Raw genomic sequence first — 26,819 nt, forward strand, 5'->3', positions numbered from 1 at the left:
GGATTAAAAGTACTTTTCTACAAAGTTGAGCAGTTTGTATGTTCCCAGACTGCGTGGCTAGCAGCAGTCTATGCAGATTCATTTAAAAATAAACAGGCTGGCTTTTGTGTCTGAATCTTTGGGAAATAACTTCAGTCATGGAAAACCTCTTACAGGGATATTTTTTTATCTTGAAAGTGCAGTTAACTTTTCATAGCTCAAGTTGTGAATTTAAGTTGGATCTTTGGGGTTGGGGGTTGTTCAGCCATGTTAGTGGCTTACAGAACGGAACTGAGTCTGAACGATGACATGGTCTTTGGGGAGGAGCACAAATTTCTCAAAAGCCATAGCTAAACAATTGAACGGTTTTATTTTTACAACGCATGTTTTAAGAATTAACTGTTAAGGGGATCTGCTTCCCAAAAAAAGATATGCATGAGGTTTGCTGTGAACAGAGACAGACCATTTTCTGCAGATCCGTGCTACAGTGAACAGTTAAGTATCATCTTGTATTGGAACCAACAAGTGGAATAAACTTTAAGTACCATCTGATCTTGCTAGTGAGATGATCATCATTTCGATTGTGTGTCTTCCTGGTAGAGAAGAGCTGCCCAAGTGCTCTTTGTCTGCACCGAAGGAGTGTAAGGGCACGTGGATGCTCTTCAGTTTCCATTTGCAAAGCAAAGCTTCGATAGACCAGTCAGCGCTGAGGGGTGAGGAAATGTAATCCAGTTAATACTTCTGCAGTCATTACAGGAGACTGTCACCAAGCTTAAATACAACCGTTCAGAAAACTGAATTGGTAACAGTTTTCTAGTCAATGGTAAACTTGTAGTTCTTGGATTCTTTTCTGGTTTGGCTGCTACCCCTAGGATTTACTTGGCCAATATCAGCTCGATTCACAATCTGTGAGGAGCTTTAGTACAGAGCTAATACAGGGAGATGGGAGTTAAGATTTGAGTCTTAAATATGCAGAAGAGTTTACCTTCGGACTTGATAGGTAGTCCAGAATTGAGCATGTGGATTCTTTTCCAGCAAGTAGTAAATTGTAGTTAAAATGTCTTCAAAGTCTGTATGGTTTGGGGAGATTAAGCAGTTTCAGTTGGTCTCTGGATTCTAAAAAATATACCTGGCTATATAAAATGGTAATTAAAAATTACTAGAAGACTAACTCTATAGAGATCTGAGAAGCATGGCCTGAAGCAGTTAATTACTGTTTTCTATTCATGCACCTTTCAATGGTATTTATGGTATATTAATGCTAGAATTACCCCCAAAATAACAAGTTTGATAGCATGGTGTCATTATAAAAGCTGTCACTTGATCTCTTTCCAGTGTTCCCAGTGCTCCTTGGACATGGAGTCCTTGCAGTTTGTCACAAACCAAAGATAACCTGAGAGTATTAACCTACCTTTTGGGTCAAAAAAGACATCTGATCCTAAAATAATGTCTATGGGAGCAAGCGCAAGCAGCTCGGGGGACACCCGCCCCCAGGTGAGCCCCAGCACGGGGATGTGGGGCAGGCGGTTGGCCAGGCAGCTCCTCCGGCAGTTCCGCAGGCACCGGGGCAGCTCCTCGCTGTCCGACAGGGTCACCTCGGCCCCGCACTTGGCGGCCACCACACCGGGGAGGCTGACACCGGCACCGATCTGCAACCACACCGTGTCACCCAGGCAGAAACGGGGATGCCGCCCCCGCGGCTGAGCAAAGTGGGGGTGTTCGCGGGGCCGCTCAGCGGTACCTCCAGCACCCGCTTGCCGGGGAGGCTGCTCCGGTGCACCCAGAGGTACTGGGCCAGGACCACGGCGCAGGGCCACACGTACATGCCGTACTGCGAGTCCAGCACCTGAAACACACCGAGCGCGGCGCTGGGAAGGCGGGTCCCGCTCGGCGTCCCGGTTTTAGCGGTGTCCCCCCGCGCCGGGCGGTACCTCGGGGATGCGCAGCGCCAGCGCCGCCGGCCCCTCCGTGAAGCGGTAGCGCCGCGCGCCGCCCCGCCGCGGCTCCCCCATGGCCAACCGCGGGCGGCACGTCTCGCACCAGGCCGCGCGCGGACCAATCGGCGTCTTTCGCGGGGTGGCGTCCCGCGGAGCGCAGCCGCGGGCGCTGATGGCGGCGAGGCGATGGCGCAGCGGGAGGCCTGTCCCGGCGTCCCCAGTGTCGCGGTCAAACCGGGCCTGAAGCGCCGGCTCCCGTCCGCGCCATTGCCACGGCGGGTCTGGACGAGGTCGTCCCCGAGGGTCGGTGCTGCTGACGCGCGGCCGGTTCGCTGCTGTCCCGGGAGCGGCCTGGGCCTGTCGTGGCAAGGGGAGAGGCGGCGGGGGGGTTCCCGGGGCGACCTCACCGGCGAGCGGGACAGCGCTCCCTTCCTGTCGCCAGCAACACCCTCCCTCCCAAGATGGCGGCCCGGCCGCGCCGCTTCCCTGCCTCAGCCAATCAGCGCTGGAGGGCGGGCGAGGCGTGGCGGAAGACGGCTGCGCAGCGAGCCAATAGGAAGGGGCCGGGGGCGGGGCCCCGGCGACAGCGGCGGCAAGGGGGTGAAATTTCTCGAAGGTGCGGCGGCCGCGCCGGGGCGAGTCGGGGCCGGGCCGGGCGCGGAGCGGGGCCTTGGGCTCGCTAAGGGCAGTGGCAGCGGATGGTGACGGCCCCCAGCGCTGCCGCCATGAATCATAAGAGCAAGAAGCGGATCCGTGAGGCGAAGCGCAGCGCCCGGCCCGAGCTGAAGGACTCGCTAGACTGGACCCGCCACAACTACTGCGAGACCTTCCCCCTCAGCCCCGCCGCCTGCAAGGTGCACCCCGGGCCGAGTCTGGGGAATTGGGGGCGTGAGGGGAATAGGGAGGCCCTGAGGGGAACGGGGAGGACACGACTGAGGGGGTTATGAGGGGATTGGGGGAGTGACTGAGAGGATTGGGGAGGGGGGCAACCTGAGGGGGTTCCGAGGGGATCGGGGTGGGGACTGAGGGGGTCCTGTGAGGACTGGAGGAGTGACTGAGGGCATTGGGGGGGCGGTAACTGAAGGGGTCATGAGAGGATTGAGGGGGGCGGGCACAACTGAGGGGGAACTTGGGGGTGGGGAATGACTGATGTGGTCCGGGGGGAATTGGGGAGCCCTGAGGAGAAGGGGCGCTGGGGAAGTCTGAGGCGTTTCTCGAGGCTCTCTCGGAGCTGGTGGGGCTCCCCGGGGGTGCTGAGGACCCTGAGGGAGGGGGGTCAGGGCGGGTCAAGCAGCACTCGCGGTTTTTCCTTCCTCCACGTGGCGCTCGGGGTGGGACGGGCACTCTCGGTGCCGCAGCACCCATGTAATTCCCAGGTGCCTTCCCCCGGGGGCGGCGATAGGGGTGAAATGCAGCAGGGAATGTGCCAGCCCGAAAGGGCAGGGTGGCCTCTCGGCCCGGGGAGTTGCCTCGGTGGGGAGCAGAGCCAAACGGCTCCGGGCTGTGGGTGTTACTGATGGGCACAGGGAACGGGGCGTGAGAAGAAGGGCTGCAGCCTCGGGAAGCTTAAAATAACATGTGGGCAGCTTGATACCCTCGTGGTGTGTAGAGCAAAGTATGAGTGTGAAGCTCCTCCACACCCACTTAGAAAGCACGGTTCTAGGACGTTAATCTGTTCTAATAGCTGTTCTGTATTCCTTCTCTTGGTTTCAAAGGATAATGTGGAGAGGGCAGATGCACTTCAGTTAACAGTGGAGGAATTTGTTGAGCGTTATGAAAAACCTTACAAGCCTGTAGTTCTGCTGAATGCCCAGGTGGGCTGGTCTGCACAAGAGAAGTGGACTCTGGAACGACTGAAACGCAAATATAGGAACCAGAAGTTCAAGTGTGGGGAAGACAATGACGGTTATTCTGTGAAGATGAAGATGAAATACTACATAGAGTATATGGAAACCACACGCGACGACAGCCCACTCTACATCTTTGACAGCAGTTATGGAGAGCATCCCAAGCGCAGGAAACTCCTGGAGGACTACAAAGTACCCAAATTCTTCACTGATGATCTGTTTCAGTATGCAGGGGAGAAACGAAGGCCACCTTACAGGTATAGTACAGTGACAGCAAGATAAAAGTAGGTATTTTCCATCTCGTTAGCTCATCCTAAGTAGGTATGATTGTCTCATGTAAAACAAAGCACTAGCTTTATGTCTGCTATTTTGAAATGAGCATACATCCATAACCTGAGGGAGGGAAGGGCAGGGCAGATTTGCATATCATGATTTCTGGTTCTGCCACCATATTTCTACAACTTATGTTGGTTTGTTTTTTTTTTTTCTTTAAATCAGTTTGCCTCATTTCTTAGATTTAAAAAAAATACATCATTACTGAAAGCTATGAAGATTAATTTTGTGCTATGTGTGCCTTCTGGCTTTCAAATGTTATGTGCTTCAGAACTAGCTCCTCCTGGGTTTTGCACCAGTGTCTTATGTATATAGTGGGATTTTGTTTAATTATGAGTCAGTCCTTTTAAGGTAAAGATCTTAAGCTAGATTAATATGAAGTGCGGAGACTAGTCCTTAGCTCCCTTTCAGATGATTTTGAGAGAGAAAAATATTTCACGTCTTTGTAGTCTTTTCAACTCTTTTTTTTTTTTTTTTTTCATCTGAAACAGGATTGAAGTGATGCTTTGTTCCTGAAATCAAATGCAACAGCCTTGTATTTGGGCTGTTAGATACAAAAGGGATTTCTATCTACATTCATATAATGCTTCATAGCAGTATGAGCATAAACTGAATGCTCTCAAATAATTAAAGTCTTTATAGCCACATTATAATTGTCAGAGAATGCCTTGCCCTTTGAGTGGCATGAGGTTGTGATTAGGGTTTTTTTATTGTTTGGGGTTTTTTTAATGAAGTAGAAAAGGAATGAATAATGGTTCTCTCTTTCATGTGTCTCTAGTCCAGTTGTGCTTTTCTGAAGCACAAAACAAATTCTATTTAAGCTCACTGAAGCAGGTGTTTTTACAGTGTTGTATCAGACCATTTTTACAATTTACTTCTAAGAAGAACACGCAATGCTGTGATTAAACACAAAAGCACACCAGGTGTAGTCCCTAGCAGAAATGGAATGAACTTATGGAACTGGGAATCATTTATCCAAGTTATAGGTAAACTAGATAGGTTTGACTCACAGTAGGTCGTGACTCACATTGATATCTCTCTCCCCCACACCCTCCCCACCTACAGATACATGCCGAGCTTGCTTGTGATAATGTATTCACAATTCTTGTAGTTTGTTCTGTCTTATGGAAGTTTTCTATTCCCTAACGTCTGGAAAATGTGTGTTTGTTTGAGCCTGTTATCTTTTTTTTGAGAGAGAGATAAGTGATGCAAGAGAGCATGCTGGTGCCTCCTGGAGTTAGGGGTTTCATTTAGGTACAGAAATGGGAGAAGAGTATCCTGTGGTTTAAGAGCATAATTGAAAATCCAGCTGAAAGTGGTGCTTCTTTATCATATGATCAGAGTATGCCCTTGTGCACTCTACAGATTGACTTTTGGATTGAGAGGTGATAGTGTATACATCTTAAAGTGAGAACTCGTCCTGTTTAGAGCATCTTCACTGGAGTTGTTCCTTTCCAAAATAAGGGCAGTTATTTTTGGAAGCCATTTACTGAAGCAGCTTTTTTAGCTTGGAGGGGGGTGGGGCTTTTTGCTTTTAAATTAAAGTTACAGGATGTGAAGTTTTTAATTGTAAATTTGATGTCTTGTGGCAAGCTCGGTTATGTTCATTGTAAATTAAATACCTGGAGGAAAATGCTGGTAAACTATAGTGTTGCTAAATAAGGGGTTTAAAATCTTGTGCATGTGTAGATTCAGTTTTTATAGTAAGAAAAATGCTATTAAACAGTGCATCTGCCAGTCTTCATGTGTTTCATTTCTTCTGACTTGTTCGAAAAACTTTGACTGTTCTGCTTGTGGTTTAATTAGCTTTCCAAAGCTAATACGAATCTAAAGAGTGAATTGATGACAGAAGTGACAAACACCTGCTATTTTAAGTTTTATGGCTCCTTTGTGAAGTAGCAAGAGCGCAGGTTGATAACCAGTCCTACAAATGGTGGTAGCAATTGATACTTGGAACCCAGCTTAATTTAATCACTGACTTTTGATATTTTTTGGGCCTCTGAACTGCTCTTGCTGGGTATCACCTGCCTGTCAGACACACGATGGAGGGGTCTTTTTGGTGCTTTAGTTTCTACCCTCTCTGCTGCCCATTAAACAGTTATTGCCTTTTTTTCCTCTTTACACCTGGTATTAAAGTTGCCTCATGCTGCTTTATCTATTAACAGATATTACTGTTCTGTTACAGGAGAAATGAGCAGTTGAAGGTGCTGTTGCTGTTAAACATGTGTAGCAGATAAAATTCTCCATAGGGAGAAATAACCCTTGCAAATGGGGAATGAGAATATACACAACAAATCCTGAGTGGTCACTAGAGAATAAGCAACTAGTTAAATGTTAGAATGAAAAGCCTGTTGTAAATGAACAGAAGGCATAGAGGGAGGCCAGGGTTGCATAACTTTGCTCTGTTCCTTACTTATGTTGCCTTTTATTTGTTCCTCATTGTTCTACAGTTCTGGATCTGTTTGAATAGCAAATTTTGGAAAAACATAGGATTAGGAGAATCCCCCTCCATAGTAAGAATCCTAATGTAGGCTGTTATGACTTAATCGCATTCATAAATCTTGAAATAAGTATATATTTTCTTGAAGAGCTGTTTATACTCCGTAGCTGTATTTTGTCTAAAGAAGCTGTCTTTCTTGTCCCAGAGTCATTCTTGTCCCAATTCATGTTGGTTTTTAGGTTAAACCCATGTTGTATCTTTTGCTGTAGTGTGAGCTTATCAGTCTCGAGAAGATAAATTAGGGAGCTGTAACTACCTTGATTTCTAATTGTACATGAAATTAACAGCTGTAATTTTCTCTCGAATGTGAAGGTAGCTGTTTGCTTGCTCTGTGACTAAAGGTTTTTTTTCTTCCCATGCAGATGGTTTGTGATGGGCCCACCTCGTTCTGGAACAGGAATTCACATCGATCCCTTGGGAACTAGTGCGTGGAATGCCTTAGTCCAGGGACATAAACGTTGGTGCCTGTTCCCTACCAGCACTCCCAGAGAACTGATCAAAGTCACGCGAGAAGAGGGAGGGAACCAGCAGGATGAGGCCATCACTTGGTTCAATGTCATCTATCCAAGGACGCAGCTCCCCACCTGGCCCCCTGAATTCAAACCCCTGGAAATCTTACAGAAACCAGGCGAGACTGTCTTTGTGCCAGGTGTGTATGAATCTCTTCAGTAAGGAAATCTGGGAGAGAAAAGCATTTTTTTTAACATTTGTATGTAGTAGAGACAGAGAGAATACTTCAGTTTCTTACATGGCACATCTCTTACAAAAGAAACCATTCTGAGCTGTTTCAAAAGGGATATATATTGCAAGGTGCTCTTTGAGACTATTCAGTTATTTTCTGAATATCTTGAAACATATATGACCTGTGGCATAGGCTTACATGTGGCGCAGATGACAAAACAAATGAAACCTGAGTTGCAGCATCACAGGAATGTGATCCCGGACTAAATTGTGGTAATAGAAAACCATCAAGGCATAAAAAAATAGAGGTGTTTGAGTAGATGAAAGTGTTTAAGTTTATATAGCATGTAGCATGACTAAATATTGCAGCCTGTGTAGTCTGACTGCATATGAATTTTTCTTAGCTGTGGGAAAAGAACTACTTAAAGGCACTGACACTTTCCACCCACCTCTCTCTGGTTATGCTTCATTTTGCATTTGAAATCAAAAACTAAAGAAAGATCAGGTAAAGGTGCCATTCTCTTCGAGTGTCTGCACAGTATGTGTCCATTATAACCAGGAGGTGAGGTGGCCCGTGGGTGAAGCGGGTGAATTCAGTGACAAATTCTAGCCTCTAAATTTTGCATCGTTTTTGTGCAGCATGGCCTGTAGCTTCTCTCCACATTGCTTGTCTCTAACATACAGCCGACCTCATGTTTGAAGAGTGCCTTGTGATTGCCTTGGCACTTATTAGTGACTCCTCAGTGTACGTTCTGTTAAGATTTTGTAGTTGTTGGGTTCCATTAAACTGTTTCCGTAGTCTTTTTATGAGGTTATAAGTGGGTTGTAAGAACACTGCTGTCTATTTTTATCCTGTGTGGGGAAACAATTTTGCGTCTATTTTTAAATGAAAGGTTAGTCTGTAGTCATAAGAACCTTACTAAATCAGCGTGGAAGGTGCTCTCCAGCTTAACAGAGAGGGTCACTGTGCAGTCGGGGTTGCAATGGCTCTTGCTATTAAATAAACCGTCAGTAGCCAGTGTGTTGCTGTCAAGTCAAATCTTTGGTGCTGTTCATGAGCTGGATAATTTGGTCAGAGCATTAAGCAGCCTTCTGTAACAAGAATCTGTAAAGCACAGGAGCAAGTACTGAAATAAGACTGAGGAAAGATGACATGGTGGCAAATTCGCCTGGATTTGGGAGATAATGTCCAATTTCCACCTGTGCTATGGAAAAAAGTGTACGCGGCTGTTCTTGAACTTGCTTTCTGCTGTGTAGCCAGAAATGGTCATTGGCGTTGTATTTATAGGTGGCTGGTGGCATGTAGTTCTCAATCTTGACACAACTATTGCCATCACGCAAAACTTTGCCAGCTGTACCAACTTCCCTGTGGTGTGGCACAAGACGGTAAGAGGGAGACCCAAATTGTCCCGGAAGTGGTACAGGTAAGAGAATTATTTAGTAGCTTTATTTTCATATTCTCTATTTAAAACAAAAACATTTACACACAGTGTTACTCTTCAGAGGCTAACCTTAACATTTCAACTGTGTTTAGGATCCTAAAGCAGGAACATCCTGACTTGGCAGCCTTGGCTGATTCAGTTGACCTGCAGGAATCTACTGGTATCGCTTCTGATAGTTCTAGCGATTCTTCCAGTTCCTCAAGCTCCAGCTCCTCAGACTCTGATTCAGAGGTAATGCTTTTTATTACAGTAGGTGATCCATATATCCTGCAATTATATTGTTTTTTCCATACCTGATCATGGATCCTCATCTTAATAATAATGTCTTATGGAAGAAATTAATAGAAAGCAACTCAACAAATCCATATGGTGGAGGAGCTTGCAGCCTTAGCAGATTCTGTCTGCTAAAGCTTCTCTCTGTGTTGCTAAATTAATTTGGTTTGTTTGGTCTATGTTTAGATAATATATAAATCTGTCACTCATCTAGTGAAGTCATGCTTGTGTAAAATGGCTGCAAAATGAATTTTTTAGAAATGGTGAGAGGGAAAAGGATCCAAACCCAAGAATATCAGTTATGACAGGGGACTTATCTGGGCACTTAAATACTTTAGAAGGCACCAAGTCTGCTCTTGGAAAATTAGGTCCTCCTAGGAGCCAAAATGAGCACATCCATTGTCTTGCCCCAGGCCAGCTTAGTAATGGAATCTAAGAACATACCTGTTCCTGGTTTTTAAACATTTAACATTTATTTCATGTGTCTAATCTAAAATAACAAATTTTTTGAATATTGATTAATCAGAGTTGCTGAGGCCAGGGTTGCTCCTATGATGAATTCCACGGCACAAGCAGTTTACTGGGTTTCTCTGAATTCTGGTTTCATCTCTTCATACTTCAGTGTGACTCTGGCTCTGAGACAGAGGGGATGATGCACCGGAGGAAAAAGAGGAGAACGTGCAGCATGATGGGTAACGGTGACACAACTTCCCAGGACGACTGTGTGAGCAAAGAGCGCAGCTCCTCCAGGTGACCCGACAACAGCTGCTGGTTTTTAAACAAGCAAAAGACTATACAAGGCAGAGCTGACAGAGTTGAGATAGGGTGGTTTGTCAGGACAGAGCGGTGGGCAGTTGGCCAGTAGCGATATCTTCCTTCCATAAATTATTTTAATTGCTGCAAACTGAAAACTAAGATTCTTGATTGATATTTTTAATAGGTTTTCTACTTTATCTAATAAACAGTTTTCTTAGTTGTCTCTTTTAATGGAGAAAGTATTTTATTTTTTTAATGGGAGAGGTGCGGTATTTTAACTGTGCTCTTCAGAGAGCACAAATGAATAGTAAACAGTTAGAGATGAGGAATGATCAGGCAAGGCTCAGGTTTCAATGCTTTGTTGTCCAAATGGAAAACCTTCAAGTAATTGTATGGTTTCTCTTATTGTTCCCTGGATTGCTTCAACCTGGCCTGTTGTTTTGTCTGTTAAAGGCAAAATTCATCCCAAATGTCTGTGTTTACCGATTTTTTTAATTTATTTATTTATTTTTAATTTAAAAGAAAAAAAAAAAAAAGGACCAAGTTTCTAGTCAGTCTGGAGGGAGGAAGGGAACCTTAATATTGCAGGACCAAGAACAGATATTTCTTAGGGTAAAATTGCTGAGGAAGGAAGTTTTCTGGACTTGCCAGGTTAAAAACAATGAAACACTGGAAATCTAGGTGTATACTGCAGGCAGGAACTTAGAAACTCTTTGCTGAATGAAGCATTTTTCTCATATAGCAGAAGCTTCCCAAAGTTCGTAAGCAAACTCCTTGCAGTTTGATTCACTGATGGTGCTGTAGTAGCTGCCTGCCTGCGTTAGGGTGCTGTCTGGTTCCCTAGCTCTCGGATGCTCCAGGTTTGGCACGGGTGCAAACAATTGGCCTGTTAAAGAAGGTGTACAACAGTCGTTTACCCAGGGAAGTCCAGATTCCCAGTGTCATGCCTGAATTCCTGCTCTAGGGTACTGCCTGAAGACCTGTTTGCACCTGTATGTGTCACCACTTGTCTTGCTGTGATTAACTGCTCTCCTGTTTTCAGGAGTCGCTCATAGTTGAATATATTTGAATTATAACTACAGAGCATCATTCAACAGCTGGGAAGGGCTGTACCGACTGCTTATTTTGCCCTGGAGGTTTTAACAATTTGTTTGTTATGACATTGTCAAATGCTATTTCAGCAGCCAGTTGTGACTTCAGGCAGAGAATGAGCAGCAGGACATAATAAACCTTAATGCAGACACTATTTAAAAAAAAAAAGTGTAAAAATGCAGAGCACATGTGCAGATCTGTTCTTCTGAAAATCCTGTGCAATTTGAAGTTGAAACTTTGAAATTAATACCTTGGATATTAAAAAATTAACACATTGCCTAGAACATTTGCTTTCCAGGTTTCACTTTTTCTCCTCTTGTATGTTGATGGTGTCACTTTGTGAGGATGGGTGGGCTTTCTGTTCCAGCTGTGGGATGGATTAGTTGAGAGGAACAGTTCCAAACATAAAATCTTATCCAGCTTGTACAATTCTGTGGGGAGAACAAGCATGCGATTAACCTGCACGCTGCTATCTTTTGGCCTGATATGAGGGGAAATGCTGTGGTTGTTGACAGGCAGTTGTATTTTTTTTTTTTTTTGACAGGATTAGGGAATCCTGTGGCGGCCGCAGCTACCCCTGAGCGAAAACAACACCCACTGAGGGGCAGCTGCCAATCGAAGCTCCGTTAGCAGCCAGCCAGCTCTGTTCTACTCCCTTCTGCTTCTATTTTTCACAGCCCTTACGTTTTTGTCGCTCTTCCTCGATCCAGACATCCGTCTTCATTATGTGCTGTCGAAGGTTGGCTCCTTACTAACTTCTAGGGGAATGCCCCAACTCGACATTATTGTGCAATGCTTTGTCCCCTCCGCGCCCCACGTGAGTGCACTAATGACCCAGCTTTGGGTAAGGACATGCCAAGTATTTAATGGTTCACGTAACTGGCAAGGAAGACGACGGTCAGTTTTTAAAGAACTCTTTTTAAAACCAGCAGGTAAATGTAAAAACCTGCCTTGCTTTGACACTGTCATATGTTTACATGTTGTCCTGTACACTTGAGGAAAGGAACACCAGCCCTTTTGGCCTGTCTGAACGTCCGGCGGATCTTGCACCAGAATTTCAGGAAGGGAGGGTGGTATGAATGCCCCAAACACTGAAGCAACATGAGTGAAGTTGACCACCGACCTGAAGCATCTTTTGTGGTCTTAATCTACACATACACATCTAAGGTGCAACACCTTAACCAGCAACAGCCCATTTACTTTTGCTCTGTACCTGTTATGATGACCGGTAAAGATGCACTAGCACCTTGTAATAGGAAGCTTGATGGAGCAGGAGAATCCTGGAGTTTCTTGCACAGCAAAAACTGTGGAGGAAAAAGTCAGCATTTGCCAGTAATTATAATCCTTTAGGTGCAGGCATGATGATTAGCATTAGACAGAGTCTGACTCTTACATGATAACAACAGTTGCTGGGCTTTAAATATCGAGCAGTTATAGGGCCATGGGCTCGTTCAGGCCGGTGCAGTTCACATACCTAAACAGCTTTCCTTTGAGGTTATGGGTTCAGACATTTCGGGAACTTGCGGTGCCAATTTTAGAGAAATGGGAAGGGGACATACTGTTGTTTTATGCTTTTTTAAAAATGCAATGTGTTGCTTAAGTCTGTGTAAGTGCGTTTGTATTATGCTGGGTAAAACTTTCATCCCCAAGGGATCTGTTGGAGCTGCTGGGTTTTTTAGCAGAGGCTTGTGCTGGTGGTGTCAGCAAAGAGGTCTGGCTGGCTGAAGATGTCCTGCAAGGAAATGATCCTTCTTGATCTGAACAGCACAGCCAGGAGCTTGCTGGGCTGAGCTGCTTCCTTGGGTGCTCTCCTGGGACCCAGGATGTGGGTGTTCCATCTCACTTCAGCCGTTCTTCTTTGGGAGAGGAAACCTAAAAACAGTGTCTGTGTTTTAAAAAAAAAAAAAAAAAAAAAAAAAAAAAAGCAATAATGCCCAGGCACTGATGATGATGGAATTAAAAAGCAGATCGGCAGCCTTAACCGTGACTTACTTATACGTGTTGTACTTGGTGGAACCCAGAACATTGCTTGTCTGAATTTTCTGATTTTTTTTTTTTTTTTTAATAAGACTGTCTCTTCCAGTTTAAAGACTCTCTCCCTTCTTGGAGACTGGGCCATATCCTGTTGTACAAGGGAATCCTAAATATGTTTGTCAGGATCTCTGTTTCTGAATCTTCTGTGCCATTTTTTTAATAGGAGCAGTGTGGCGGTGAAAAAATGGAGAAAGGAAAGGTTTATTGGTACACTCCTTAGTTGTCCAGACTCCTGAATTTCCTGTGATAGCCAGGCGTATGCGAGCACTCTGTAGACTGCTGCAGATTCTTCCACAGGATTACTTCATTTTAAAAAAAACTTCTCGAACTCCTGGTGTTTCTGGCCAAGGTTGCCTTTTTTTCCTGCCTGGTTGAACTGCACAACCTGTATTTCTTCTCAGAGCAGGCTGCAGCTGCTGCTTTTTGGAAGAATGTGGGGGCCTGGAGAGGCGAAGGCTTGGAAGTCTGAGGTCTGTCACCATGAGAGGAGTCCTTAGAGAGCTGTCCCCTGCCCTCTTTGGTCGCTGGACAGTTCGTATGTCACTAAGATGGCTGCTGCTGTAGCTTGCAATCGCATTTGGCACACACGGTTCAGTTTTGCAGTCTTAAAAATCTGAAAAGCCTGATTGCTGTCCCAGGAAAGTTGCATCTCTACCACCAGAAGCACAGTGAGAAGAGCCAGAGCGCAGGGTATTCTTCCGTGCCTCTGAACTCTTCTATGGTGTAAAATAAAACCATTTCAGGTTGAAGCCTGTGTTTATTTGACATCCCTCGCAGAACAGCAGGGTGTTTGAAATGGGCTGCAGGCATCGTGATACCAGCAACGCTCTCCTGACTTCTCCACAAGGCACTTTCGGATACGAAACAAAGGTGGATCTGTTTAGGCTGCCTGGGAATCGGGACTCCTGGGATCTCTGGTTCTTCCGCTTGCAGGCTCTTGCCTCAGCCGAATTGGTGAGCTGCTGTCTGTTTTAACAGATGAGGAAAATACCTACCTCACAGGGGTGTTTTGAGGCTGAAGCCTAATTACTGTGTAAGATGCTTTGAAGTCATCCTCCCACAAAAAAAAGTGTTTCAGACATCCTAAACAACCCAAGACTTCCTAACCTGGTGTTAGCTTTTTGTAGCAGAAAATGTTGGGGATGATGTTCTCTTGGCCACGTGGTGTTCTGTGGTGGCCCTACCAGAATCGCTGTGTGGTACATCAATTGTAGCAGAACAAGGCTTTTTGTTTTCACCAGAGTTTTAACCGTTGGTGTTTCATAACCTGCTTTCAACAGGTCCTGCTAGATTGGAATTGTTTTAAAATAGGACTAGAATAAATTCTCTCTCATCAGGGAGTCAGCTTCACTGGTCTTACGGGAAGTGGAGGAGCTGGTGCTTTCCCGGCCTCGCTCCAAGCCAGGTGAATGAGGAATAAAGTTAAAAGCCACACTCCATTGTGCCTGGCTCTGTGCCCAGGGGAGGCTGACTGGGGAGAGGGGGTTTTGTGCTCTCACTTCTGCAGGTTTGTGCTTCTTGGGGCACCTATGTCTCCTGTTCCGACCTCACCGCTTTTGTGTACAGTAGAGCCCTGGATGCAGCAGCGTGGCTCTGCCGCAGCCCCCTGCACGTTGAGGGTTGCCCTGTTCCCCAGGGACAGGCTCAGAGCCACAGGCTGGGTTTGGAGTGTGGCCATCCCCATCGTGCTGTGCGTCTCGGTGTCACCGTCCTGCCTGTTCTGGTGAAACGTGAAAGGATCTCTGAGCTCTGGCCGTGCTTTTGAGTTTGGTAACTGATACAGGCTGGTCTGCTGTGACAGTTCAGGAGTAAACGGATAAATACCCTGTCAGAACGGTGGATGTGAACAACAGCCGTGCTGATCTCAGCGCCTGTTCTCTGCACTAGTGCTCAGGGAACAGGTGAGACGGAGGAAGCACTGACATACCCTCCTCCCCTCTCCGGCTCGAGGATGCTGGCTCCAGTTTGTCTTCTCGGTTACATTAAGCCTCTCAAAATGCCTAGAAGAAAGACAGCAACCTCTTTCATAATTAACCTGGAGTCCTTCTCCCTGAGTCCCTGGCCATCATGGGGCAGGAAGCAAGACTGGTGACTGAATCAAATCATTGTGATGGGAAGTTTTTGGTGTCCCCTTGCAAACAGATGGAAGAAAGAGCTCACGGATCTGTTTGACAGTCAGATCGTCAGCTCCGAGCCCTGCTGCTGCCATTAGCTGCTTTTATCACCCCATCCAGCAGAGCTGGGATACTCTTCATTGTCTTGTTTGGATGATTGTGGTTTTGCTTTTTATTTTAAATAAAATCAATTATTTTGCATTATCCTATCGGCTAGTCACTTTCCTTCATATCATGATCTGAAAAAAAAAAAACCAAACCCTACAGGTGCTCACCTCTGTTTCACAGAGTACCGCAGGTACCGCATGGTGTTCAGGCAATAGCTCTGGGGACTTTCTCTGGGTCTTGCATGTGGCGAGTACGTCTGTGTGGTGAGGGGTGTTTTGGGGCTTTGGGGAGGTTTTGGGGGGAGGTTTGTGTCCAGACAGCAATTTGCATTTGTCTCTTCCCTGTCTTCCCCAGCAGCCTTGTGTTGTGTTTCTCTTCCCACCTAACTGGCCAGGGGCAGTTTTATCTTTCAGGCTTAGGCTCTGCTTGCAGACAGGACACACAGCACAAAGTCGCTGCAGAAGGGCTGGACCCTGAGCAGAGAGCTGACCCACCTTCTGCCCGCAAAATCTGGGGGCTTGGGGAGAGCGAGCTGCCTCTATGGGCACTGCTGGGTGTCTGAAGGTGCTTCTTATGGGTTTGGCTGTGTAGTGGAACAGTGATTGGGGAAGTGGAAAAACTTGTATATTTTGTTATTGAGCTTGTTGAAACTGGTAACTGCAGACAAATAAGCTGCAGCAGAGTGTGGGACAGCAGCCTGTCTGCAAATATTTTCAAATATTTGTATGAATGTAGAATGAAACACCTTGAAGAGCAGATGAGTTTGTGGAGATGGCAAGTTTCATAATCTCTGCATAAGCCTGTGTCCTTCCTTTCCCAAACACTGCTGTAAAAACTCCTCTTGATTACTCTCACCATCCCTGGAGGGGTTTAACAGACATGGAGTTGAGGCTCTTAGGACCATGTTTCAGTGGTAGAGTTGGCAGCGTTGGGTTAATGGTTCGACTCGATCTTTGGGGCCTTTTCCAACCAAAACGATTCTGTGACTCTACATTTTTAACATGATGGAAGAAGAGCTGTACGGGGTGAGGCCAGAGGCCGGGCTGGCAGTGGGTTCAGCAGTGGAAGCTCAGGGAGAAGGTATCACCCCAGCGCTCCGCAGGCTGCAGGGAGCCCGGCGGGCTCGTCCCGCTCGCAGGCAGATGCGCAGCGCGTTCCGTGGCGGGGGCTGTTTCCCCAGCACTTGTCCCTGCCGCTCCCCTCAACCCCCCTCTGTTGGTAAAGCTCTCCAGCTGCTCCCCAGCCCCTCGCTCCCCCCGCCGTGCCCGGGAGCGGGCGGGCCCGGCTCAAAGCCGCTTTGTGCGGGGCCGGGGCTCTCCCGGAGCCGGTTCCCCGCCCGCAGCCGCTGCAGCGCTGGGCTCCCCCCGAGAGAGGGCAGCGTGTTCCTGCGGCTGCCCACGGCCAGGCTGGCACCCCAGGGCTCACCCTGACCTTGGGACGCGGATGCTGTACCCGAGGAGGATTGCCCCCCTAAACCCCCTTTGTCAGCGGTCTCTGTGCAGAGGCTGCCCCAGCCCCCCGGCAGGCAGAAGCTTGAGAGGGAATTTCAGTCTGACTGTACTCCAGATCTATTCATACCCCTTTGTATTGATCTGGTGGTGCAGCCCTGGCTGTCACATCCCTCGCCTTTTCCCACTATTTCCATCTAGTGAGTCAAACTTTTGGAAGGTGGTACCTTCGACAAGCTAAAAGAGTGGATTTGGACAGGAAGGGAGGAAAAGGAACCAAATATACATCAAAAAAGCTGCTGAAACAGCCAGTGCTGTGATGCTACCACCTCTGGATGTTCTGGCTGAACTCTAGAGCAGCTCTGATGATTAGAGCCCAGGAAATGCAAAGCTATGCAGGAGAAGGGGAGATAAGTACCATGGTTGATTGTTACTAAGAATACAATTATCCATACGCTAACGATTGCCTGCCTGATAGGATTACCAATAAAGACAAACCACAGTGGGGATCATGGCTTCACTTCCTTCCTCCCACCCCAGGGATTTAATCCCGTCTTTGTTCGTGTTTTGTTTTTAGCCAGTCAATAAAAATCTCTGCTCCTGGAGATATCTCCAAAGACATTTCCCTGGAAGAAACTCTGAGGGTGGATTCCCATGTCTGCTCCCCTCACATGCAGCTGGGAGAAAGCTCTGTGCTGGTTTTACCCCGGCAGGAATAGCTTAGGCCTTCTAATTTCAGCCTGCTTTGTAAAAGGTTGGCTAATCCTCCCAGCAGTCTCAAGAGGCAGGAAGTCCTTGGAGGCAGCGGCTGGAAGGACCTGGCATCCCCTTGGCCAGTCTCCTTGCCAGCTCGTGATGGCTTTTGGGCACATCTTGGTTTTTTGAGCCTCCTATTTTTCAGACACCCCAGCAGCAAGGTGCTTGGGGGGAGGCTCTCACAGCCTAGATACTCTCAGCACCCAGTTTGTGGGTGCGACAGTAACTCAAACAAACACGCCACCGATATCACCCACAGCTCCTGGGGAAGGTGGAGCGATGCTCTGAAGCTTGGCAAAGAGGTGCTGCCAGATGCTCCTCACCGAGGAGCGCCAGGACAGCCTTCCCTCACCCTGCCAGCCCCTCTGCTACCCAGCCAAAGGCTAACGAGGTGCAAATGCTCATTAAGCACTACATGGCCAGCAGCTGACCCCCTAGCCTGCACAGAGCTCCCTGCAATCCTGCTGAGCTCAGGGACTCTGTGAGTGCCTGTGTGCCCACAGCGACCATCCCCGGAGACGGAGGTGAGGAAGCAGAGACCTTCCCAAGTCAGACAGTTTGAATGATGCAAGTGTGTGCACATAACAGTCTGGGAATGACTTTTTTGGATATAGGGCAGTGTCTAATGAAAGGTCCTCCTGTTCTGAGCCAGACACTCACATCAGGAAGAGCTGGCTGCTTGCAGGCAACCCTCCTCACCCGGTCCCCCTTGCCCAAATCCCCCCCGTGGCTGTGAGCGGGGGCGTGTGAGCATCCCTGGCGTGGGGCGGGGGGATCGCTCTGGCTGCCAGCTCGGTGCGGGAGGTGGATGCCGAGGCTGGGGAGAGGGGGGGGCCGGGGCTGTGGGCAGGGCCCGGGCAGATGACGCCGGGTAAAGCCGGCTGAGAGCCTGCCCAGCCCCGCCGCTGGCCGCGCACCCTCCGCGGCCGCGCAGTCGGGTCGGGCGGGCTCCGGCAGCCGGGCAGGATGGACGTGGCCGTGGACTGGTACCTGGTCGTCCCGCTGCTCTTCACCGTCCTGGCCATCGTCCTCGCCTCTGTCTTCGTGAGGCTGCGGAGAGGCGAGGGGGAGCGGCCGGCGGAGCGGCCCCGGGAGCCGGCGGCGGCGGAGCCGGCCCGGGAGGGCGGCCCCGGCTCCGGGGGCGAAGCGGCGCCGGAGGGAGCGGGACCGGCCGAGGGGCCGGAGGACGAGAGGGGCCGGGTGCCGGTAGAGGAGGTCGGAGCGGGCGAGGAGGAGGAGAAGAAGAAGGAGGCGGTTGTTGAGCAGCGGGAGGAGGCGGCGGAGCCGGGCCCCGCGGCCGAGCCCGGCCCCGCGGCGGCTGAGAGCATCATCCCCCGGCAGGCGCCCGCCGAGCCCCGGGAGCCCGGGCACCGGGAGGATGCGGAGAGCAAGGTAAGGCCGGCTCCCTGCGGAGCCCCTCCCCGGGGCCGCCGGGGTCCTCGCAGCCGCTGTCCCCCCCTTTCCCCCGTGTCCCTCCCGGCTGCCTCCGTCCCCGCGGGAGGGGCTGGTGGCCGGGCGGGAGCGCAGCGGTCGGGTTTTCCTCTAAAAGAAGAGAGGTCCCGGCGAAAGCCGGGGTTTGCCTTCGGGTGGGGACAAGCCCGTTGTCCCCCAGGTGGCAGCAGTGGGGGGCGTGTTTCGGGCTTCTTGCCACCACCACTCCCCAAGGAATACTCTTAAAAACAATCAAGATAGCGAAGATTTAAGGGAAGGAAAGTGTTGGTTTGTGTGAGCCTCTCCTGTCTGCACATCCAGCCCCTCGGAGCCTTTTTCTTCTCCCAAGAGCTCATCCAGGTACTGAGGGTGTTGTGCGTGTGTTTATTCTTTCTGTCTGCATCGTCTTTCTGCGGATTGCCGCAAGCCATCCCCTTGCCAGCGCAGGGTTCCCTCAGCTGTCCCTGGCCGGCTGTCCTTGCCTGCCCCAGGGGAAGGGACTGGCTTCCCTCTCCCACCCAACCCCAGCAGGACGCTGGCCCCAAGGTCTGACCCCTGCTTGAACTGGGAGGGGGCAAGTGTGGGGGGGAGCGATGCCTATAAATGCCTGGTAAATCCTCCTCCAGCACCGGATCTTGTTTAAAAATAAAAGGGCGACCAGTGTCCATGGAAAGAGCTTGCTCTGCTCTTGCCTGGCTCAGATGTGACTCGGTGACAACCTGAGATGCCTGCACTCCCTGCATTGGTTGCTTTCTCCTGCACCAGCCCCTTGTCCCAGTGCGGGGAAGTGAGTAATGGGGTGGTTCAGAAATCCAGGAGCGATGCATCGTCTGTGTGCAGGCAGCACGTTTCAGCTGGGGAGCGCAGGCCTGGGACCCAGGCGCCTGCTGGCTATTATTAGCAGTATTTGTAATCCTCAGCGACCGTATCCAGGCTGCTGGGCAGTGCGCAGACAGCCCTCGCCTTGGAAAGCATCACCACTGACTCACTGGATGGCCTTGAGCAAGTCCCAGGGGGTTGTGTACCCTCCTCCTTACCGTGATGCTCTGCAGGACGCAGGGGTGAGCCCTGAGCCGCTCTCCGGGCTGGGACGTGGCTCTGCCTCCCTGTGCTCCTCCTCACCTCCCTGTGTCATTTCTGAGCCTCAGAGCTCTCTCTCTCTCTCCCCTTTCTGTCACCCCTTGGCCATGGATATGGCTCCCGAGCAGCGCCCTCCCTCATCCCAGCATCCTGGAAGCCACATCTGTCCCTCTGCCATGTGATTTATTGGTGACTTTGAGTACCAGGATCTTTGTTAAGCTGGAGAGCCCCTGGGCTGCCATTAGCTGACTGGGCTAGCTCAACAGCAAAGCCGGCTACCCAGCCAGAGCTGCTGTGGGGCCCGGGGTGCACGCGGCGCTCTCTGATGCAGTGCAGCACCTGGGTTCCCTGGTTTTACTCTCTGCAAATATCCTCAAAGTTGCTTTTTCCTCCTCTTCCTCCTCCAGTGCTGCTTAGGCCAGAGCCCAGCAGATGTACAGGCAGGGATGGGACTGGCCTTGGGCAGAGCAGCGTGTGCTTTGCAGGCGGCTGCTGGCGGACACGAGCCCCATCAAACCCATCCTGGCCGGGCTGAGGCTGCAGCCCCGATGTGACTCAGCAGACGAGGCTCCCAGACACTCGGCTGTGGGTTCACGGCAGTGTTGGGGCTGCTGCAGGCTCAGGGCTGCTTAGTTGAGTGGGTACATCAGCAAATCAGCAAGCAGAAGCCTGTGCTCAGCACTCAGAGAGATTGCTTTCCTTTTTTTTTTTTCTTTTTTTTTTTCCCCCTTCTTTTCCCTCCTGTTTGCTCAGCATGTACTGCACCGGGCTGGTTCAGATTCACTGCAGCCACTAACCACTTGACCAATGTACTGATGGATGAACCTGCTCAGGGAGAGCGGGTTTGATGGCTGGAGATGTGCTCCTTGCTGCCGCCTTCCTTCCCTCTCCCCGTCCATGCAAACCTGCATCTGCTGAGCACCCTGAGCTGGGGCAGCCCCTCTTCTGCTCCCACCTCCTGCCAGGGCAGCCTGTCATGTGCAACTGTCTGCTAAAGTCCGTGTGGGTTGAGGCTTCAGAACAAACCGTTCAAACCATTGCAGCATCGTGCCCATGGTTAGTAAATGAGCAGGGAAAGGAGCCCAGGAGCCTTTGTTTCCGTTAACTGCCGGTAGTGGCTCTCATCACTGCAAAAAAGTTAATTAGTGTGTCGCTGTCTGTTCTCATCCCCATCCTCAGCTTGTTAACGGACAAGGCAGCGCTGTCAAAGTGATCCCCTGACAGAAAGCTCTTGGGTGGGAACTGCAGCATCGTTGGGGCCGCCGAGTCTTGTTCTTGCAAGAAATGGTCAGAAAACATCAATTCTCTAATGAGTATTTCTGTTGTGGAAGTGGCAGTGACAGGACAGGGACAGGGCAGGGGTTTTAATGGTGGTGCAGAGCTGCTGCTGGGTCCCATCCTGGCCAAGCTGCTCTGGAGATGGGGAGACGGCAGTGCCAGGCTCTGCCTGGCTTGTTTGCCAAGGGTTAACCACAGCTGGTGGCTTCAAAGAGCAGGGTCAAGTGGGTGACACTGGGGAGAGAGGGGATAGCTCTGGGGGTCTTTGCACTTGGAGGTGCCCAGCTCACCCTGGCCAGGGAAAGTCCTGCCAAGCCTGCCTGTCCAGGACAGTGTGCTGTGCTGTCACCCTGACAGCAAAGGCACCAAGGGGGTGTCACCTGCCTGTTCTGCAGAGCTCCCAGCACCTTTCCCCCATCCCCCTCACCCCCATCTGTGCCTTCCTGGGGGCTCCCAGCACCCCTGGACACATCGGACAGCAAAAGCGCAAACCACCCGGCTCTCAGCAGAGACTCACTTTACATTTAAGAAGTCAGCCTCTCCCCCTCTAATATGTCCTGCCTGCTTCCCTGTGCCGCAGGGGAGAGGGTGGTAATTAGTCCGGATTTAATTGGCAGTTGTGCAGGCTGCCTCTGCACTGCCACAGGGCTGGGGCAGGAGCTCTGTGTCCCGCAGCACGGTGGGGAGGGACACGGGAATGTGCCACCCCTTGTCACAGCCTTGGCAGAGTCACGGGCCCCTGCCAGACCTGTAACTGCTCGGATGTGCCCCGGCTATCACCCGGTGTGGTCCGTGCCAATAACAAATGCATCGTCTCTTGCCGTGTCTGCAAACTGGGAGGCAAGGCAGGATGTGTGTGTGTCCCTCCCCTGCATCCCAGCGTGGGGTCGGAGCACGGGGCTGGCGCCGCGGCACGGTGTGGGGCACAATTGAGTCGAGGCTTTACGTTGTGTCCCCTCCAGTGGGAACGGGAGGTTGGGCTTCTGCCCAGTCCCTTCTGGGCTGGGTACGGCCCCAGAGCCGGGGTGCTGCTGGAGTAGAGGCAACGAGGACTCTTTGCCTTCAGAAGTGCCCCCCATGTGAATGGCTGCCAGGTGGGGCTTGGAGGTGAGGGCAGCCCCTGCTTCCTGCCCAAGGATGCTGTCTGGCCCATCTGTGGCAGCAGGAGGTGTCCCGGGCTTGGTGCCTGTGGTGTTTGCTTGCCCGAGGCTGGAGGAAAAAGGGGGAGCACCACAGGAGCCATGTGGGTGCAATGCTGGGGGTGCTGATGGTGCCTCCAGGGATGGATGCTGCTGAGCCAAGACTCCTCATGCTCCCGTGGGATGTGCCAGCACTTTGCTCATCAGACCTGGCACTGCCTGAGCCCTCGCTCAGGGCTGGATGTCCCTGGAGCTTTGGGGGGGCTCTGGCTGCTTGTCTTTACCTGCAGCAGTGATGGGGGGACTGGTGGGAGTGTCCCCTGCTGTCACCCCAGGGCTGGCAGGACCATTGCCTGGGGCAGGAAAACTGCTCTTGTTCTGTAGCAGCTGCTTCTCTGGCTGCAGGGAGAATGGAGAGCTGTGGCGGTGGGGTGAAAGGGAGCTGCCGACATTGCAGCTGCTTTGCTTTGCTACACTCTGACCGACATTGTTATTTATTCTTTTTCTTTTTTTTTTTAAAGACTTCTTCCTTTCCCTTTTCCTCCTGGCTTTTCTCTTTCTGGCTGTCTGTCTCCTGTCTGCTTTCTTTCCCTCTTGCAATGTCTTGCATCAGGCTTGGAGCAGAAAGTGCAGCCATAAATGGCAACGTGCAGGGCCCAGGAGTTTAATCCAAGACAATTTTCTCCCCCAGCTTTGCAGCTCGGGATCTTCCCTTTTCCCAGAGCTGGAGTGGGGCACTCGTTTGTCCCCATCCTGCCCACTGGCACCAGGGTTGTCCCTATGACAGGGGGAGGAACACACCAGCCCCACAACCTCCTCGTATCTGTTCTGAGAAGGGAAACCCAGAGCGGTTTGCGCCGGGGATGGAGGAAGCGGGAGGAAACGGTCAGAAATGAGCTGAAAACCAGATGACATTGTGATAGGGAGCTCAGCCTGTGTCTCCCGTAGGGCTGGGAAGGGGCTTGCACGGTGGCAGAGCCATGAGGGAGGTTTTGGGGGGACAACACGAAGCTCCTGCCTCTGAACCATCTTCCTCTGAGTGACTTGGGTCCATCTGTGGTCGGTGCTGCCCGTGCCCGAAATGTCTCAGGAGGTCTATGCCTGGCCCCGCTCTGGTCCGAAGCCCCCGCCGCCGCAGTCAGCCTCGCGCGGGCGTCTTGCTTGTTGGCTGCGGGAGCTAAAGGGCGAAAGCTTCTTTCTGGTGATCCAACAAATGCTTCAGCTCTGAAGCCAAGCGCTGCCAAAAGCCAAGACAGATGTATTGCTGCATTGTTGTTTGAGGTACACGACTTGTTGGGTTTTAACCCTGCGGTGGTTGGTTCCCAGGCTTTGCAGAGCCCCTGGCGAGCTGCGCAGAGGTACGATTCGGGTGCAAGAGGGCAGGGGGTGTGCTGTGGAGTGGGCTGGGTCCATCCCGCCTGCGAGCAGGAGCAGGCAGGGAGTGCGGGGCATGTTCCCATCCCCGTGTGGCCTCGGGGCCAGGCAGCTGCTGCCGAACACGTCCTCTTGCCGATGCCGGTGGCAATGCGATCTTTGTTTGCCGCAGCAGCTGGGCTGGGCGGCTCGTGTCAAGTCTCCTCCAGATGCTCCCGGGTAACGATGTGCGTAGTCTCCCTGCAGTGCTTGTTGTCGCCCTTTTTTGCTTTCTGTGGAGAGGCTTTCTTGATCAGCATTTAACTGCGCAGAGACGCTGGCTCATGGGCTGGTGGCCAAAGCACTTGTGTCCCTGCTTCTCCAGCAGCTCCTGCTGCCGTGGTCCACGCTTCCCTTGCTCCCCACCACTCAAAACAGCCCCCCTGTGTGGGTCCTGAGCTGTGCTTCATACAGAAGAGCAGTGTCCAGGGTACCATTAGTGTCCTTTTTGGTTGTCAAGTCTCCCAGTGCTGTCTCAACACCTTCCCCCTCCATTTTCCAGCTGCAGGACCCTGCTTGGCTCTCTCGGAGCATCCCATGGCCAGGACACGGCAGCCCCTTGTTCGGCTGCTCTTGCCCCACGGCTGTGAGGGGAACCGGCGCAGCAGCACCCGCTACCCATGGCGGGGCTGAGCCCTGAAATTTGGGACAGGCTCCCTGGTGGTGTCTGGATGCTCTGGATAGGGAGGGCTCTCCCCTGTGCCCTGGCTGGCAGGGGCTGTGGATACAGCCAGGCTCGGAGCGAGAGTTTTGTCCCTCCTGACTGTTTTTCAAGCCGGCCCAGAAGCTGCTCCCAGCCCGGCACTGGTATTTTGCTGCAAGGCCAATGGACACGATGTCCCTGCTCCCTGCCCACGCGTATCCTCCTCCATGGCTGCTCTCCTGGCACAGAGGAAAAAGGTTCAGCTGAGACGCATTTGGGCTGGAGAGGGCAGGGAAAGGAAATATTTGCATGGGAGTCAAGATCATTTGGCTTTCCAAGCCGACATGGGGCTGAGAGCGCAGGGAAGCCCCAGCTCTGGGATTGCAGCGGGGGGACTGGGCTTTCAAGGGCATATTACCTGGTGATGGAGAAGGCAGCTGGCAGAGCAGCCCCCGTGAGTGTTTACGAACTGAGGGTACCGTGTCCTTCCTCTCCTCTCCCCTCCTGCCAGCCCTGATCTGCTCCATCAGCTGAGCCTGGCCCTGGCTGAGCTGTTCCCCCTCACTGATGGCTCCTTAGAATCACAGATGGTTTGGGTTGAAGGGCCCTCCCCAGCTCCCCCAGTGCCCCCCCTGCCATGAGCAGGGACATCTGCACCAGCTCAGGTTGCTCAGAGCCCCGTCCAGCCTGGCCTGGGATGTCTCCAGGGATGGTTCAGCCACCACCTCTCTGGCCAACCTGGGCCAGTGTTTCACCACCCTCATTGTAAAAAATTTCTTCCTCATATCCAGCCTGAATCTCCCCTCCTTTAATTTAAAACCATCACCCCTTGTCCTATCACAACAGGCCCTGCTAAAAAGTCTGTCCCCATCTTTCTTATTGGCCCCTTTTAAGTACTCAAAGGTACAATAAGGTCTCCCCGGAGCTTCTTTTCTCCAGGCTGAACACCCCAACTCTCTCAGCCTGTCCTTGCCAGGGTCCCTGTCCTGTGGGCTGGGGCTGCCACCGAAGGCAGCTCCTGAGCGCCAAACCCTGGCTGCAGGGCTGGGCACTGGAGGTCTCTGGTGTTCCTCATACCAGCAGCTGTGCCAGGGCTTGGCACATGGATGGGAGGCAGCGTGGGCTCTGGCTCTGGGGCTGCCGGCCCCAACCAGAGATTCATCCGTATGTGCTGATGCTGCCGGGGCTGGTTGGTTGAGCACGGGGAGGGCTCGGGGGTGTTCGTGCTCAAAGCTTTTCCCTCTTTGCAGATAACACCTGTGGGTGCCTCACCTGGGTCCAGCCCTGGGCACTCGGGGCCAGCAGAGGGTGGATGCGGCCAGGATGAGCTTCCCAGCAAGGCAGAGGTGCGTGGGACGGGGAGGAGGCACAACGAACCGTGTGCTGGTGACCCTGCACGGGTGGGACAGCGTCCCGGGGGAGCAGCGGCTGTGGATGGGGCAAAGCCTGTCCACTGCACTCACCGGGGCGAGGAGGTGGTTGGGTTTTTAATGGTTTGGTCCAGTTAAAACAGAGAGGACCAGTGCTCCAGGTGCAAATGTGTTGGTTGGTTTTTTAATGGTTTGGTCCGGTTAAAACAGAGAGGACCGGTGCTCCAGGTGCAAATGTGTTGTTTGGATGTGCAGGGAGCGATGCCTGGCTCCTGCTGGGGGTTGGGGTGGCTCTGGGGGTGGCACAGCGATGGCAGCAGGTGCCAGGGAGGGCAGACAGGGATGTCGAGGCTGGGGCCGCGGCACGGGGCAAGGGAGCTGCTGGAATCCGCCTCTGAGCCACCCAAGCAGAAAACTGTTGGGCTGCAGCGAGTGGGGGGTTCCCAGCACAGCCGTGGCACAATGCTGTCGCCTGACAGCCTGGCATCCCCAGCTGCTCCCTCTCAATGTTTCTTCTTCTGGGTTGGAGCAGAAATATTTTCCTTCCTTGGAGGTTTGGCACCTAAATTTCCTATTTGCTTCCACTGTTAAATGCCCAGAAATGTTCAGTTTGTGATGCCTGGGCAGGGAGCACACTAAAATATGCCTTTTTGTGCCAGCTCCTGAAGGGCTGGGTCTCCCCGGGGGCATCCCGGCTCACAGGGAGAGGCAGATGTGATGGGGAACCGCTGTCCTGGGGTTTGTGGCTGAGCCCCCCCTCCCTGAGGCTGCTCCTTTGGGTGCTGCCCCGCTCCCAGCCATCCCCAGGGGAAGCCCGTGTGTCCGTCAGGAAGTGCCCATGTTTGGAATTGTGGCCCAAAATAGCAGTGGCTTCAGGGGGCGGGGGTGTCTCGCTGGCATGTCCTTCTGGGGAGCCCAAGAGCAGGGTGGCGAGAAGAAGCCAAATGGCTCTGAATAATGCACATTCCTCACCGATGACAAACTAACCTAGTTCTGGTCAGGGCTGCATACCACGCTCCAGCAGTTTATCTAAAGCCGGGCGTTGCAAAGCCTCTGCTCCGCGCAGGGTCCTGCTCAGACCGTTGTTTCCCTCGGGTCTCCTCCACCCCGACTTTTCCCATGTGCTCAACAGCTTGCCAGGCTCCCTCCATGCTCCTTCCCCGAT

At 51.5% G+C, this 26,819-nt stretch overlaps 3 protein-coding genes across 6 annotated transcripts in view; 2 read left to right on the forward strand and 1 right to left on the reverse strand.

Moving 5' to 3' along the window:
* Positions 1–330: 330 nt before the first annotated feature.
* Positions 331–2,371, reverse strand: METTL23 (methyltransferase 23, arginine). Its single transcript, XM_065647537.1, has 5 exons — positions 1,911–2,371; positions 1,721–1,825; positions 1,391–1,628; positions 965–1,049; positions 331–685 (listed from the first exon to the last, which is right to left on the reverse strand). Exons 1-5 carry the CDS (start codon positions 1,989–1,991, stop codon positions 517–519), a joined length of 678 nt encoding a protein of 225 aa, XP_065503609.1. The 5' UTR covers positions 1,992–2,371; the 3' UTR covers positions 331–516.
* Positions 2,372–2,496: 125 nt separating this feature from the next.
* On the forward strand, positions 2,497–15,146 carry JMJD6 (jumonji domain containing 6, arginine demethylase and lysine hydroxylase). Its single transcript, XM_065648051.1, has 7 exons — positions 2,497–2,770; positions 3,632–4,020; positions 6,959–7,245; positions 8,566–8,701; positions 8,812–8,950; positions 9,615–9,742; positions 11,385–15,146. The coding sequence occupies exons 1-7, from the start codon at positions 2,615–2,617 to the stop codon at positions 11,419–11,421; spliced, it is 1,272 nt and encodes a 423-aa protein (XP_065504123.1). The 5' UTR covers positions 2,497–2,614; the 3' UTR covers positions 11,422–15,146.
* A 3,028-nt stretch (positions 15,147–18,174) lies between these two features.
* MXRA7 (matrix remodeling associated 7) overlaps positions 18,175–26,819 on the forward strand; it is a 28,395-nt gene continuing 19,750 nt past the window's right edge. Inside the window, exons 1-2 of one of the 4 annotated variants that reach the window (XM_065648010.1) lie at positions 18,175–18,692; positions 25,535–25,630. In XM_065648010.1, coding sequence (XP_065504082.1) covers positions 18,267–18,692; positions 25,535–25,630 — 522 coding nt within the window. In that variant the 5' untranslated portion in view covers positions 18,175–18,266. The remainder of the gene's footprint in view (positions 18,693–25,534; positions 25,631–26,819) is intronic. The other 3 variants (XM_065648013.1, XM_065648011.1, XM_065648014.1) reach the window with 3 other exon arrangements.

This window comes from Caloenas nicobarica, chromosome 18, assembly GCF_036013445.1.
Source record: "Caloenas nicobarica isolate bCalNic1 chromosome 18, bCalNic1.hap1, whole genome shotgun sequence".
NCBI classification, from domain to species: domain Eukaryota; kingdom Metazoa; phylum Chordata; class Aves; order Columbiformes; family Columbidae; genus Caloenas; species Caloenas nicobarica.

Excerpts from the sequence above, each read along its gene's own strand:
- JMJD6 (XM_065648051.1), top strand. The coding sequence starts at position 2,615 with ATGGTGACGGCCCCCAGCGCTGCCGCCATGAATCATAAGAGCAAGAAG. Across the intron at positions 8,951-9,614 it reads CCTCAGACTCTGATTCAGAG|TGTGACTCTGGCTCTGAGAC; the intron begins GTAATGCTTTTT and ends TTCATACTTCAG. Across the intron at positions 9,743-11,384 it reads AAAGAGCGCAGCTCCTCCAG|GATTAGGGAATCCTGTGGCG; the intron begins GTGACCCGACAA and ends TTTTTTTGACAG.
- METTL23 (XM_065647537.1), bottom strand. The coding sequence starts at position 1,991 with ATGGGGGAGCCGCGGCGGGGCGGCGCGCGGCGCTACCGCTTCACGGAG. Across the intron at positions 1,629-1,720 it reads CCGGCAAGCGGGTGCTGGAG|ATCGGTGCCGGTGTCAGCCT; the intron begins GTACCGCTGAGC and ends GTGTGGTTGCAG. Across the intron at positions 686-964 it reads ACTACCTATCAAGTCCGAAG|CGCTGACTGGTCTATCGAAG; the intron begins GTAAACTCTTCT and ends CTCACCCCTCAG.